The sequence below is a fragment of the Eumetopias jubatus genome, unplaced genomic scaffold (genome assembly GCF_037043125.1).
Source record: "Eumetopias jubatus isolate StellerSeaLion01/CBP00866 unplaced genomic scaffold, mEumJub1_p1.0 scaffold_17, whole genome shotgun sequence".
NCBI classification, from domain to species: Eukaryota; Metazoa; Chordata; class Mammalia; order Carnivora; family Otariidae; genus Eumetopias; species Eumetopias jubatus.
In genome coordinates this window covers 71,392,320-71,406,974 of record NW_028274823.1, presented here as the reverse complement: position 1 = coordinate 71,406,974, position 14,655 = coordinate 71,392,320, and the positions used below count along the sequence as shown (strand labels likewise).

General features: G+C 50.8%; 1 protein-coding gene across 1 annotated transcript in view; it reads left to right on the top strand.

The window, feature by feature from the left end:
- Positions 1 to 14,655, top strand: part of PGBD5 (piggyBac transposable element derived 5) — a 100,137-nt gene that overhangs the window by 80,515 nt on the left and 4,967 nt on the right. Inside the window, exons 4-5 of the mRNA XM_028104494.2 lie at positions 10,004 to 10,184; positions 12,591 to 12,788. Of these exons, the coding sequence (XP_027960295.2) occupies positions 10,004 to 10,184; positions 12,591 to 12,788 (379 nt within the window). The remainder of the gene's footprint in view (positions 1 to 10,003; positions 10,185 to 12,590; positions 12,789 to 14,655) is intronic.

Genomic DNA, 14,655 nt, shown 5'->3' with positions numbered 1-14,655 from the left:
CTCTGTACCATATGAGACCAGAGCTAATGCCTTCTTTTTTGGTGGAACCACTGCCATTTCCTGATTAGAGACTTATGGTGCACTCGAGTGTATCGTCTGTGTCCTGTGTCACAGGTCTGCCAAGAGCTGTCCCTAGCCTCAACACACCCTCTAGTTCACGCCGTTTGCACAGGGTCTCTGAGAAAGGGAACCCGCCAAGGGGACAGACTCACCTGTCCCCTCGTGTGCAGCCTCCCTTGTGAGCTGGGGAGAAGTCTCTATAGGGACTGTTGTTCTGTCTCTACTGGGTCAGAAAGATTAAGAATCCAGTAGGAAAAATTGGCCAACAGTTTGGTTAATGTTATATTGACCCACGGTGACCATAGAGCCCTGAGATTCTTTGAGGAAAAAAAACCCCAAACCGGTACAGTCAAAAAGAGCAGATTTCTCCTATTTGAATGTGTTGAACTAGGCCACCTGCCTGTGCAGTGTGAGACCCAGGGCTCCCAGCGAGGGCTGTTGGCAGGCAGTAGAGCCCCGAGAAGGGGGTGACAGATGAGCACAGCCCTAGTGAGGGACGTACGATGCTCTGCCCCCCAAAAAGAGAGGCCGGGCACTCTTGGGGTTTGAATGGCTGCCGTGTTGAGCAGGGACAGAACCATTCTGAATGCAAAGCCGTGGTTTCCTGCTCAGTGAACTGACATTCACTGGAGGTGGTCGGGCTTCAGAAGCCAGAACTCAGGATGGAAACTCCTAGGCTTAAGGACCACCAAGTCCCATACCCTCCCCATCCCCCACCATGTCCAGGCAGAGCCCAGATGTGCATCTGTGAGGGGTGCTGCCGTTGAGGTCCCTGCACCCCATGTTGTGGGGGGACTAGCTGATCTGGAAGCATCTCTCTTCCTTTCAGCCTAATCTGTGGAGTCTCGACAGCTTCTTCTGGCGTTCAGAAAAGGGTAATTGGCATCGGCGGAGGGCCTGCTACGTGCCGGGCTCTGTGCTTGGGCACTTTCTGTGCATTACTCGTTTTCTCCTCACAGAAACCATGTGAGCTCCCGCCTGTTCCACAGCGAGGAACTGAGGCACGGTGAGGTGAGCTCCCTTGCCAGGGTGTCAGCTGTAAAGCCGTAGACCTGGAGTTAAACGCAGCCTTTTTGACCCCAGGGCCCACCCTCTTAAGCACCAGGCTGTTTGAGAGAATTTTCCTCACTGTAGACAAAAACCACGTATCTATTTCTTACGCAACTTGATTGTTGTTTGATGTCTTAGCTTCGGCTGTCGCGGATCTCTCTTATTTTGAGGCCTACTTTTTATATTGAAAGAATTTGAGGAATTTGCACTGGTTTCTGTCCTTATTTGATTTTTCATCTTTTTTTATTCTAAGTGAATGAAATCTTTTGTCTCCTGACCTGTCACTAACTGGATTAGCTTGAAATGCGAAGATCAGAGTGGGATTAATTAACTAGAGTGGCTTTTGCTTGTGGGCAGGACGGGGCGTTTGTCCATCTATGTTTAATTGCACACGGGGAGGACGCAAGCTTCCATCCTGGCTGGGTTGGATGGAGTTGGCGGGGGAACAAGACATCTGTCACATCATCTCTGCGTGTCCTCAAGCAAGTAACTGAGAACTCATCTCTTCCTCAGTCCTCTGGGTGGGGTTTCTTAGCTTTTTCAAAGGTGACAATAAAGCACTGAGTCAGGCACTAACTGGACCAGATCGAGCCCTGGCCTTCTCCCCAGGGAACCTAGACTCTACAACCGCACTGACGTGAGTGGGTGCAAAGAGCCCCCAGAATGCTAGCACCCATCCCTGCTCCATGCCTCACCGAGATTTGAGCCCGTTCTTGCAAGGGTCAGTCGTGCTGAAGGTCCAGCTAGAGAGGAAGACAGCCTTGGCCACAGTCAAGGTAGGAGGCAATGAGAGAGAAAAATTGGTGGCAGGAAGTCAGCAATCAGGTGGTGATTTGCAGACTTTGCTGGAAAATATAAACCAAGGGTGGCATAAAGCGGCACTGTCCGGTAGAAGTTTTCATTATAGCAACTACTAGCCCGTGTGACTGTTGAGTACTTGAAATGTAACTGGTATGACTGAGGAATTGAATTTCTCATTTTACTTAATTTTGGTTAAAATAAAACAGCCACGTGTATGTCCAGAGGCTACACCGTGGGTATAGAGCTTTGCTGTTTTAAAAAGAAATCACCTTTACACACAGCCTTCACTTACAGACAATGGCCTTCTGAGGTGCATAGAGTATAAATGATCCTTACAAACAGGAAACCGCGGCTCAGAGCAGTTAAGTCCTGTGCCCCAAATCACACAAGCCAGTAAACAGCAGAGCCCTTGCCCACAGAACCCAGCACTGTTGCCTTCCTTGCCTCCTTGTGGCAGACTCCATTCCTCTCGTGGCGAGTGAACGTTGCTTACATCTTACAGCTCTCATGAGTGGCCGCCCCCAGATGCCCCAGTGGACAGCCTCCCACATCACCGGCAGCTCATTCTGCCTAGTGTCAGGGAGCACAGACCGTGCACGCGCGCCCTGCTTCCCCGCTGTGAGGACGCCACCCTCCACCTGCTTCCTGCATGGCTAGTGAATAAAGGGTTCAAGCAGAGGATCACAGACCCTAATGATGAATGACTTCCCCCTCCCCAGATCTGCCGTGCTCCGACAGGTGCACGACAGCAACAGGGAAACCGGACTCTCTTCTGTTCCGATGGTCAAGACCAGCACCGCCGAACCAGGTTTTCCCCGAGACAGGGAGAGTGCCGAAACCCCAGTGACAGCTTCATGGGTGCATCTTAATGAGCTCTCAATCCATCAGTTTCTGCAGCTGTCACCAATGTTCTTTTGAGAGGGTGGGGTGGGGAAGGGGCACAGGAACTAGGCCCCACCTCTGCAGGTCTTGGGGCTTCGCACAAGTGGGCTGACATAGTCCTGTGTTCCCCCGTGTTACTACTATAACCTATGCTGCCTTCTTTTTAAAAAGATTTTATTTATTTATTTGACAGAGAGACACAGCAAGAGAGGGGACACTTGGGGGAGCGGGAGAGGGAGAAGCAGGCTTCCCGCTGAGCAGGGAGCCCGATGCGGGGCTCGATCCCAGGACCCTGGGATCATGACCCGAGCCGAAGGCAGACGCTTAACGACTGAGCCACCCAGGTGCCTCTATAATCCATCTTTCCTACGATCCTTTCTGTTGTGATGTCTCTAAAATACACAACATTAATAGTAACGTTCTGGGGCAAAGTGTAATGCTGTGTATTAATTTTCTTTTTTAATAAATCTATATATTTAAAAGTTAACCATAGGAGCAAGAAAAACCTTTTTAAAGGAAAAGCTTGGCAATTGAACGATACATTTTTCTGCCCTAAAGACACTTGTCAAACAAGCTCGTGGCTCAGTTGGTACAGTTTCGGCAGCAAATTCTGAATTCTCGGGGTGGGTGATGCCCTCTGCCTCTGCGTGCTGGTGGGACTGTTTTAGGCTAAGGATGCTCCCTCCAGATGCGTGTAAGGCGAGACAGGACTTTTGGGAGGCCCGCCAGCCAGGAATTACAGGACTTAAGGAAGGGTGTTTCTACAGAGAGCGCCCCGCACAGAGTACGAGCGCGTGTGTGGATGTCCAGCGATGCTGCCTTTCTCCCATCATGCTCTTTAGGGCAGGCTCTCGAACCCGGACACGATTCATGTGTGCGTCTGCCGCAGTTGTGGCAACGGTCACTGGGGATAAGAGTCCATTGAAGGTGATGGGTTTTTCATAGAATTATAGACTTATTCAACTAAGGAGCACTAATTGACATCTTCGACCAGCTGAAGTAATTCAATCGAAGCACACCCAATCTAAGCACGACCCGCAGACGAGCCCCACGTGTCAGGCTGAGCCCTTTCATGGCCAGGTTTTGACCGCCCAGCTAACCGTTCTTCTGAGTTGTGCCCCTTGATGGGGACTTTGGAAGTTACAACTTTATATGTTACTTATTGAAATGTAGATCCTATTTCATATTCACTTTAAAAATAAGCTCACACCAGAGGGGAGGGGGTGGGGAGATAGGAGCAATAGGTGAGGCGGATTAAAAGGGACAAACTTCCAGTTATAAAATAAGTCAGGGGGATGAAAAAAGTACAGCATAGGGAATATAGTCAGGAATATTGTAATAACTTTGTGTGGTGACGGATGGTGACCACACTTCTTGTGATGGTCATGACACCTGAAGTTAATACGTTATTATATATAGTATGTTACATATAACAGTATAATATAGTATAATATATATAATCATATATTACAAGTAATTATATATAGTATAAGTATAGCATAGAATATGTATTATAATATAGTAGATAATATTATGCTATAATATTATAGTATTATATGTCAACTGTACTTTAATTAAATGTTTTAAGAAATTACACCTAGCAAAAAGTGAGCTTTATAGCGGTGAGTGCCCCAAGTTTGGGACCGTCCTTGGATATGGATTCCTGTCACTTGGGGGCCTCAGTCTTCCTCCAGATCTCCTAATAGGACCGCGAAGACCTTTGATTCCATACCTCTCCCCTGCCCCTGTGGTGGAGCGGCCGAGCACCTGCTCCTTGGGAGGAGACTGGCCAGAATGTGAGGATATGCCTGTGTGCACAGACTAAGCTCCGCAACTCCAGGATGGCCGCGTAACAGGACTGCATGCCACTGGCCTTTGGGGAAACGTGTGTCTCCCAGGGGAGCAAGAAGCTGGCCCCTGGTGACCGAGAACGGTCACCCTCTGCATGTGTGTGCTTATTAGCACGGGGTCTCTTAACGGCCACTGACTTCGATTGGGGTCGTCTTGGGAAACAAATACCGCAGGTTCCAAATGCACCTGTGCTTGAGAATCCTGATAGGGAAGTTCTTTTGTAGTGATGCTTAGTCATTTTGTGATGAAATTGTATTACATGTTGGGCATCTAAAAACAAACATTTCAAAATGTCTATAATTCCAACGTAGAAAAATAGCCACTTGAGGATAGAGTCAACATATCTATATAAACACACACAGCACCCCATTTTATAATCTCATTACTTCACTTAGGATATTATGAACCTTTTAATATGTTACTAAATAATTTTTCTAGATTGTGATTTCTAAAACATTGCACTGTATTCTATTATACCTGCATATGATAATTTTAATCAGCCTCCTTTTTATGTGAGGTAATTAGGTCGTTGCTAATTTTTTTAAAAGATTTATTTATTTGAGAGAGAGAGAGAGAGAGAGCACAGGGAGGGGCAGAGGGAGAAGGAGAGAAGCAGACTCCACTAAACGAAGAGCCCAACGCAGGGCTTGGTCTCACGATCCTGAGATCATGACCTAAGCCAAAATCAAGAGTCAGATGTTTAACTGAACCACCCAGACATCCCAGATTGTTGCTCATTTTTTGCCATTGTAAAAAATATCAGAGAAACATGGTCTCGTGTGTGTGTGTATGTATGTATGTATATGGTCTTGGGTGCATTTCTGATTGTTACCTTCGATTTAATCCCTGAAAGGGGAACTCATCAGTGAAATAGCCTAAGTGTGTTTAAGGCTTTTCATTCATACTACAGAATTTCTCTACAGAAAGGATTGTACCAGCTGACCATTCCCAGCAGTGACGAGTGGTCTCTCACCAATATGGGGGGTTCGGGTGTAGGGAAGATGGTGCTGCTGTTGGTCCACATACATGGTACATTGAAATCCATCTGTTTTCCGGGGACTACAGCTGACATCGTCAGCACTCTGCTGGCTTTAATAAGATGGAGCAGCATTCCCATCTATCAGCGATGGTGCTGGAGTTCTTCGGGTCCATAGAAATGCTGCATTTGAAGCAGTATGTGGGTAGTAGGCAGGACTCTAAGACACTCAAAAGACTGCTGTCCCTGGTATGCGCACACCTTCTCCTAATTACTCCCCTAATGCTTTCAGGGAAAACGAAAACGTGAAAGCGTTTCTGTTTCCCTTAAATCAGAAGGGAAAAAAAACCCACTTTTCAAGTTGAAGAAGGTGCTTTAACATATCCTATTAATGTACTTGTCTTTACGCCAGTGCGGTTGTAAAATGTAGTTTTGGTATGGAGGAAGAGAGTTCCCACGGAAGCAGAAGGGCCCGTGAAAGTTACAACACAGCCGTGACACCACCTCGGTTCTAGAGAAGCGGGCGTTTGTACCGATGGTGGCACCCGTCACCTTACCCTCGGCCCTGGAAGTGGGGAAGCTGCTTTTCGAGGTGATCTCAGTGGATGGATGGCTTCCAGCTTTGGTTACTGGGAAGGGTTGCAGATTGCTGGTGATGCTTTGGCCGCCTCTGCCTTGGCTGGGCTGGGAAGTACCTCCCTCGCTTTCAGCGACTTGCATCGTGTTTCCCTACTTGTCTTGCGATGAGTAGAAGTGGCCAGTTCCTCGAGCGCATGTGAGAGGTCCTCGGTTCCCTGGTTAGGCCCTCTGGTTCCATTCCGAGTGTCACCCCGGCAGGACCGTGGCAGGGCCGGGCAGCCCCTGCGTGCCACCCCACGCCCCACCCCGAGGATGTGCACGTTTCCAGAATGCAAAGAGCAAGGGAGAGCACACCAGTCTGAGCAACTGAACCTAGTCTGGGAATCAAAGAGATGACATTTTGAAGGTACACCATGCTTTGAAGCCTGTCAGCCAGGCACCCGGACGATCCGCCTTCCAAAGGACTTTATTTTTTTTTTTTTAAGATTTTATTTTATTTATTTGACAGAGAACACAAGCAGGGTGCAGAAGGAAAAGCAGGCTCCCCGCTGAGCAGGGAGCCCGATGCGGGGCTCGATCCCAGGACCCCGGGATCATGACCTGAGCCGAAGGCTGACGCTTAACTGACTGAGCCACCCAGGCGCCCCCAAAGGACTTACTTTAGTGCTGCAAATGCAGAGATGAGTCTCTGGCTCACCCAGTGCCCCAGCCGGGACAGCTCCCGGCAAGAAACTATCAGGAAGACGTGATCCGCTCTAGGTTATTATAAGACCCAGGAGATAATCAGTATTTTCTTTGCTGTCAGGACTCAAGCGGGGCAGTGTTGTTCTGACATAGGATTCAGCCTGCTTGTGCCAGTCTTTCATCCCGTCACGAATGAAGGGCTGCACGTGTATGAGGGGAGGGCCTTGTCTGCTATGCAGCTTTGTTGGGGGACCTGAGGTTGGTGCATGTGTGGCTCTCTTCTCTCTGACCCCGACATGTGTCCCTGCATCTGAAGCTCAGACCCAGCTAAACGCTAAGGGTGTGAAGGAAATCTGAAAATCTCAGTGTTGGGAGGGACCTCGGCAGCTGTCAAGCCCAGCCCTGGTTAGCTGTGCAAACCTCCCACTGGGCCTGGCCTGGAGCCTCTCTGAGCCACCCGTTCGGGGGCTCTGATGCTTGAACGGAGTGTTCTCTAGCCATTTTTATGTCGTCACCTGGGTTCTGCCTTAGAAAGATCTTAATTGTCATTTTACAAGACAGCTCTCTGGCCAAAAGAAGAGGTTCTTGGACTCCTGTGCTCCTTCAAGTTTAGCGTCATCCCCTCTGTTATGGGCCAGATTGTGTCCCTCAAATTCATGTGTTTTAGTCCTCGCCCCCAGTCCTGTGGAATGTAACTATATTTAGAGATAGGGCCTTGAAAGAGGTAACTAATTAACGTTAAAAAGATGTCATTGGGGTGGGCCCTAATCTGATGTGACTGGTGTCCTTCCAAGAAGAGGAGATTAGGACCCAGAGGGACGACCGTGTGAGGACATGGAGGAGAAGATGACCATCTACAAGCCAAGGAGAGAGGCTTCTGCCAGCACCTCGAACTCAAACTTCCGGCCTCCAGAACTGGGAGAAAGTGCATTTCTGTTGTTGAAGCTGCCCGGTCTGTGGTACTTTGTGATGGCTGCCCAGCAGAGTGAGCCACCAGCCCACCACCCCTCTCCTAACACCTTGTAAAAAGTGGCATCTAGAAGAACTGATTATGATTGGGCCAGAGAAGAGTAAGATGGTCAGCACCCATGTTATTAACAAACCAAGATCCCGTTAACTTGGCTGGTCATGGTATCCAGTGACCATCTCCAAAGGCTTTCGTGTTTGTTTTCTAAAACTGTTCTTGCTCAGTCCCTCTTTTTGCATCCTGTACTCGATGCAGTTGTTTTTTGAACTGGGTTGCAGGATTTTACGCGTAGTCCTGTTAAACTTTGCCTGCCTTGGGCTGAGTAAGCCAGTGACCGCCCCCATGCCTCAGGGAAGCCCTTGGAAACCACGTGTGGTGTCATCAGGGTTGGACCTGAGGGATTCCCACAACACACATCCCACTCCCTAGTGAGAACCTGGGGTTTGGTTGGAGGATTTCCTTTGGAATGACACGTAGGACAAAACTAACTGTCCCTACGGTGGACTTCAGGATACACAGCGCCCAGTGTGGGTACGGTGGGGCTTCAGGTAGGATATCTGGGAGAGGTCGGTATGAATCCGAGCAGTGGGTGCGGAAACCCGTGGTAGTAGCCACAAGAATTGGGCCTTGCTGAAGGAGGGAAGACCGGTTCTGAGAAATGTCCTGGCTCGGCCAGAATCACGGGTGACGTGTGACAGAGGCAGAGCTTGGCTTCTCTATCCCTGTGTTTGCTTCTCTATCAAAGAAATTTCTTCTGGGAATTGAGGTAGTAAAAGGCATCGAGATCCCAAAATGAAATGTCAGAGTCTTACCTAAAAAGGTGTTCTATATCATCAAGCCATTGCCTGCGAGGCTGCAAGAAAGTAGGGTCCTCGCTGAGGACATCTCAGGGGAGTGTTTGGGACAGAACCAGCCCTCAGAAGATGAGCTTCTTTTGGAATTAGACTTAAATTCACCTGCTCCTCATCTGGCTCAGGAACATCAGACCCTGTATTTTGCACATGATCCAAGTCATCTGACCAAGGACGGGTATTGTGGACAGGCCTGGGTCCTCCCTGGGGCCATGTTGGTTTTTCACAGCAGAGCATCACGGGCTGTCTGCATGGACAGGCCTGCACTGGGCAGTTCTGTTGTCCCCGGGGCCCCTGACAGGCACAGGTGAGCACCATTAGCTCGTGAAGTGCTGCCAGTAAAGGCATCTAGAACATTCCACAAGAAGAACTCTTCTCCTTAAGGAGAACGGTAGTTGGTACCCATATGATAAATTCTTCATGACTCGGTCAGTCATTGGGAGGACCGCACTCTGGAATCCATTCCCATTACCTGTTGATTTCCCCTTTGGTGATGTTCCTAGAAGATGTTCATGGGACAAAGAGTGTAAACATGGCTTGCTAATCCCAGCACGTCCTCTTTGCTGGTCCTTAGCACCTCAGGTGAGTTTTTAATCCCTGATCCTGACTCCTCTTCTGCCCGTGTGGTGGCTTCGGTAAGGAATAAGGGCAACAGTAAATACAGATGGACTTTGTGAATTAAAGAGCTGTATTCAGGGGCGCCAGGGTGGCTCAGTTGGTTAAGCGCCTGACTCTTGGTTTTGGCTCAGGTCATGATCTCGGGATCGTGGGATTGAGCCCCGTGAGGCTCTGTGCTGAGCGTGGAGCCTGGTTAAGATTCTCTCTCTCCCTTTCCCTCTGCTCCTCCCTCTCCCCCCCCCAAAAAAAACAACTGTGTTCAAATGGAAAGTACATGGACCAGTTTATCCCTACAGGTAAGGTAGTCTTAAACTTTTATTTATTGCAAACTGAAGTCCCTTCCATGCTTCCGAACTGGGGGGTGTGTTTGCACTGACCTCAGCTGCCAGATTCATTACTTGAAATAGTTTGACCTTTTTCTTCTCTACCTTGACATGTCCAAACCTCGAAGTCCTGGCCAGAGCCACCAGCTGCCTAGGCTGCAGGGTGGCCTTGGGAGTGACCTGGGGCCTCTGCGGGCTGAGGAGGTGATGGGGTGGTAGGGGCTGCCGAACCAGTGGCTCAAGGGAGAGGTGGCTTTCCCACCCATTTTTGGCCCAGTGAGGGCAGCCTGTACTTCCCGAAGCTTTGGGCCCCAGCCTGACACTCCATGAGCTCACGGACTCCTGTGTGTTTCTGTTCAAGATTTACGTCCACCTGAAGGAAGGCGGGGGCCCCGATGGGCTGGACGCACTGAAGAATAAGCCCCAGCTGCACAGCATGGTGGCCCGAAGCCTGTGCCGTAACGCAGCGGGCAAGAACTACATCATCTTCACGGGGCCCAGCATCACCAGCCTGACCTTGTTTGAGGAGCTGGAAAAGCAAGGTTTGTTGTGTGGCGAGCCGGTCCCAGCGTGGCCGCTGCCCCCCTGGAGAAGTAGTGGGGAGGCCTCGGGGGTGCAGGTGCGTAGCAACCAGCATGGCCCATAGACCGCTACGGCCAGGTGGGAACACAGCAGTTTCAGCCCGTGCTGTGCCTGCCCCGTACCTGGACCCTACCGGGCCCCAGAGATCTGAAGGCACGCCTGCCACAGGCTTGCGCTCTGCCCGGGGCCCCTTTGTGTCCTTCCTTGTAAGACCGGGGCCATTCCAGGGCTTCTCCCGGTGTCTTAGTCCATGCGGGCTGCTCTCACAAAGTACCTCAGATTGGGCGGCTTATAAACAGCAGGTATTTATTCCTCGCAGTTCTAGAGGCCAGAAGTCCAAGATCAGGGCGCCAGTGCTAGAAGGGCCTCTTCCAGGTTGCAGACCTCCCGTGACGTGATAGAAGCGACCGGAAGCTCTCTGGGGTCCCTTTTCTTGAGGGCACTCCTCACATTCACGAGGGCTCCACCCTCATGACCCAGGCCCCTCCCAAAGGCCCGCCTCCTAACAGCCTCCCCTGGGGCATGAGGCTTTCAGCGGAGGAATTTGGGGGGAACGTACACATTTGCTCTGTAGCGCCTAGATGCCGCTCCTACGAAGGCCTGGAAGTCTGGACTCAGCCCCCACCTGTAATGTGGGCCCTCCGGCTGACAAGGACGTCACAGAGAATTATGTAGATTAATACAGGCTGCAGTGCAGTGGGCCTCAAAATTCTTAGTATCCTTGGTGCTGAGATGCTTTGTTCATCGGTTGAAAGATCGGGAAACCTTCGTGGCTCTGGCAGAAATGGGGGCTGGAGAAAAAGCTCTGGACTGAGTTAGGGAGCCCGAGAGCAGACTGCTTATCCTTTGCTTTTCCCATTTTTGGGGGATTTGTATCTAGTCCACTCGGGAGAAACATAAAAAGCCTCTGCTCTGCTATGGCAGCCCCTGGAATTGCAGACCTATTGCTTAGCAACGGATCAGACATCTGGCCTTAAAATCCTCTCGAGTCATGGGGGGGAGCCAACACCTTCTGACCTTTACCTCCGCCACGGCAAGGATGAAGCAGCCCCTGGACTTGGTGCTCTGCTGGCCCTGCTGGGTTTTACTCCTCTGCGAGGTCCAGGCCCCGACAGGGCTCGGGGTTTACCGGCAGGGAGAACTCAGGGTGGAGAGCTCAGACTATGCGAAGAGGGGCCGTGGAAGTCAAGGTGGAGACAATTGGCCCTCATGTGTGTTACCAGCCACACGGGAAGAATGAGGGTGTGGTGAGAATCTGGGCTGCCATCCCTGCCCGCCTGGTCCGGTCCCGGGGTGGGTGCGTGGCCATAAAGCCCTGGGGTACCTGGAACTGCCGTGGGGTGCAGATGCAGGGATGAAGGAAGTATGCACACGGGTTACAGAATGTTTCAGTTTACTGACGATAGGGTGTCAGTCTTCGGTGAACTTCAGTCTTTCACTGAAGACCCGGGGATGAGACCGTCCCCAGTGACTTCAGTCAAAAGGGCCACTTCACGCCCCCTGCAGGCATCCAGACTGGAGCTGGCTGCAGGGAGGAGCAGGCTCCCCGTGGCCCACTCAGTGGGGCAGGCCTGTGCATGGGGAGGGCCAGGAAAGGCCTTGAGCCCAGGGCAGAGTTTAGCAAGGTCTCCTTGTTCACACTGGCCTGTGCTCACAATCCTTCCTGCCCCCATGGAGACTTCTGTGCATTAAAGCCCACACTGTCACCCCTCCCTCGAGAGGCTTTATGTTGAGAGGCAGGATGCTGGCCTGGCACATATTGCTTGGTGATTCTTTCCTCTGCATTTAACTTAGCTCCAAGGGAACGGGGGCTCCATCCTGCACACTGCCCCTGGGTACTGTGCACGCAAGCACAGGGCGGGGCCCCTGGCTGGTCCAGTCTTGGCCAGAGTGTTAGGGGGTCATAACTGTGGTCAGGGGCTTGGACAGCAGACAGACCTGTGCTTAATCCCTGCCTTTGCCCTCCTAGCTGGGAGCCTGGGGGCCTCTTGGAGCTGTAGTTCTTCTTCCGAAATGTGGGTAGGATAACTTGAGTGTAGAAGTTTCCAGAAGTTTATAGAAGCAGATGGGATGATAGGTGCACATGCTCAGCACTGTGAGCGCTCTAACAACGAGACTTCTGTTGGTACTGCCAATTCACTGCTCATGCGATGGTCTCGCGTGTCATCTTACAGGTACTTACAGAAGTCCTGGGAGAGACAGCACCTTTGGGAATAGAAGTCCCCGAACTGTAGCAGTCTCCTCTACGGGGACTTCTAGGGGGCCCGTCTCCCAAGCATCAGCCTCAGAACGGGGCGGTCCCGTCCTTCGTGCCGGCGGGCTGTCCGTGACCGTGTGGACACGGATTTGTGTCCCTCTCCCCACAGACATTTACTGCTGCGGCCTGCTCAGCTCCAGGAAGAGTGACTGCACCGGCCTGCCCCTGTCCATGCTGACGAACCCGGCCACCCCCCCAGCCCGGGGCCAGCACCGCATCAAGATGAAGGGGAACATGTCTCTGATCTGCTGGTACAACAAAGGGCACTTCCGCTTCCTGACCAATGCCTACTCGCCGGTGCAGCAAGGTGGGGCCCCGGGGGGACTCTGTGCAGCTCTGGTGTTGGGTAGCCCCCGTTCCCCGGCAGCATGTGAGCCCACCACTCACCATGCCACATCCGACGGGGGTCGGGGGGCGTGCAGGAGCTGCCGGGGCCCGTGGGCCGCCAGCTCAGCGTGGCTTGTCAGCTGGGAGAGAAGCCATGGCGGCGGGATTTGTGGGTCCCCTGGCTTGTGCGTGGCCGTGGTGACTGGCCATGTTCGAATGGCATTTCCCCGATCACTTGATCATCAGATTCTTGGAAGAATCTGTTCTGATGGGAGGGGAAAATATCCACTGTTTTATCACTTCGGTGTCGTCCTTAGAGGTTACCCACTGGTGTTTTGGGGCGTTCAGGTGATTCTGTCATTAATCTTCTTGGGGGTTTAGAATCCATTCATGACAAAGGGATTTACTTAGCAAGGAGTCTATAGTTAAAGTAGCTACAGCTGAAACACTTGTAAACTGCTGAAAAGGGAAATGGAAATGACAGCGGGGCACTATACAAAAATATTTGCGTTTGCATAGTGTATTTAAAATCCCCTGTATTCCTTTATATTAAGACATCTTTCCTCTTCTGAAGGAACTCTGTAGGAGGCTCAGTTGTGGGGGAGGAGAGTGGGGGCATGTATGTGGGTGTGTGTGTGGTGTATCTGTGTGATGTGTACGTTTGGGGGGGGGTGCTTAATTAACGCCTGCCGTTCATTTATTCCATCCCGCCCCCCCGCGCGCACACGTAAGTCATCATGTTTCAGTGGAGGTTAGAACCCAGCGACGCAAGCCTATGGGACTTATGTGTAGAGAGCTATGGAAAGTTGCCAGTTTCTCCAGGGCTGTGTGAAGGGCACCTAGAGGAAATGTTTGGAATTGACCCTGCAAGCTGAAGGCCAGACTTTGAATTGGACTTCTGTACTCTCCTGATTGGGCAAGAGCATTCACGGAGAGAAAGTTCAGGAAGAGGTTGTAGGAGCTCCCTCCCACCAAATTGTGCATAACAAATTATAAATTATGCAGTACTATTGAAGATGACAAAACCTTAAAACCCCAATCTCAAGGTTTGAGAGCCTTAAATCTGTCACCAAGGGAACCAGCAAAGAGGATATTGATGGGGAAGAAGAGAAAATTGGTAGGCTTGATCTTTAAATATGCCAAAATTTAGTGTTTGTGTTTCCTTCAGTTGTAGTTGCCATTTCTAAAGTACTCTAAATCACAAAGTCCTGGGCGCCTGGGTGGCTCAGTCGGTGGAGTGTCTGCCTTCAGCTCAGGTCAGGATCCCAGGGTCCTGGAATCGAGCCTGACGTTGGGCTCCCTGCTCAGTGGGAGAGTCTGCTTCTCCCCTCACTTCTGCCCCTTACCCCGGCTCATGCTCTCTCTCTCTCTCTCTCTCGTGCTCTCTCAAATAAAATCTTTTTTAAAAAAATCACAAATTCCCAAATCTTAGACTCCCTTAAAATTCCCAGGAAGTATGCCTCAGCCCCTCTGGCAGCACCCCCAGGGTGGGTGGCCCAGACGCCCATGAGCCAGGCCTGCTTGGGAGCGGGAGCACCCAGAGGCAGGGAGGCGGTGTGAAGAGCCCAGGCTGGCCCCTCTCTCCTCCCCACGGGGGATTCCTTTCACTAGTCTACATCTTACAGTGTTTTTTTTTTGGTTTTTTTTTTTTAATGAAGGGAGATATTTTTCCTTTCAATGTACTTTCATTTTTTTTAATGTCATAATTTCTCTGCCCCCTCATTAATGATCCATTTTTTATATGAATAATGTAGTGAATATCTCCATACATTTGGGAACATCTTTGATCATTTCCTCAAAATAAATCTGAGAGTAGAGTAGCTGGCCCAGAGGGTCTGAACATTTGG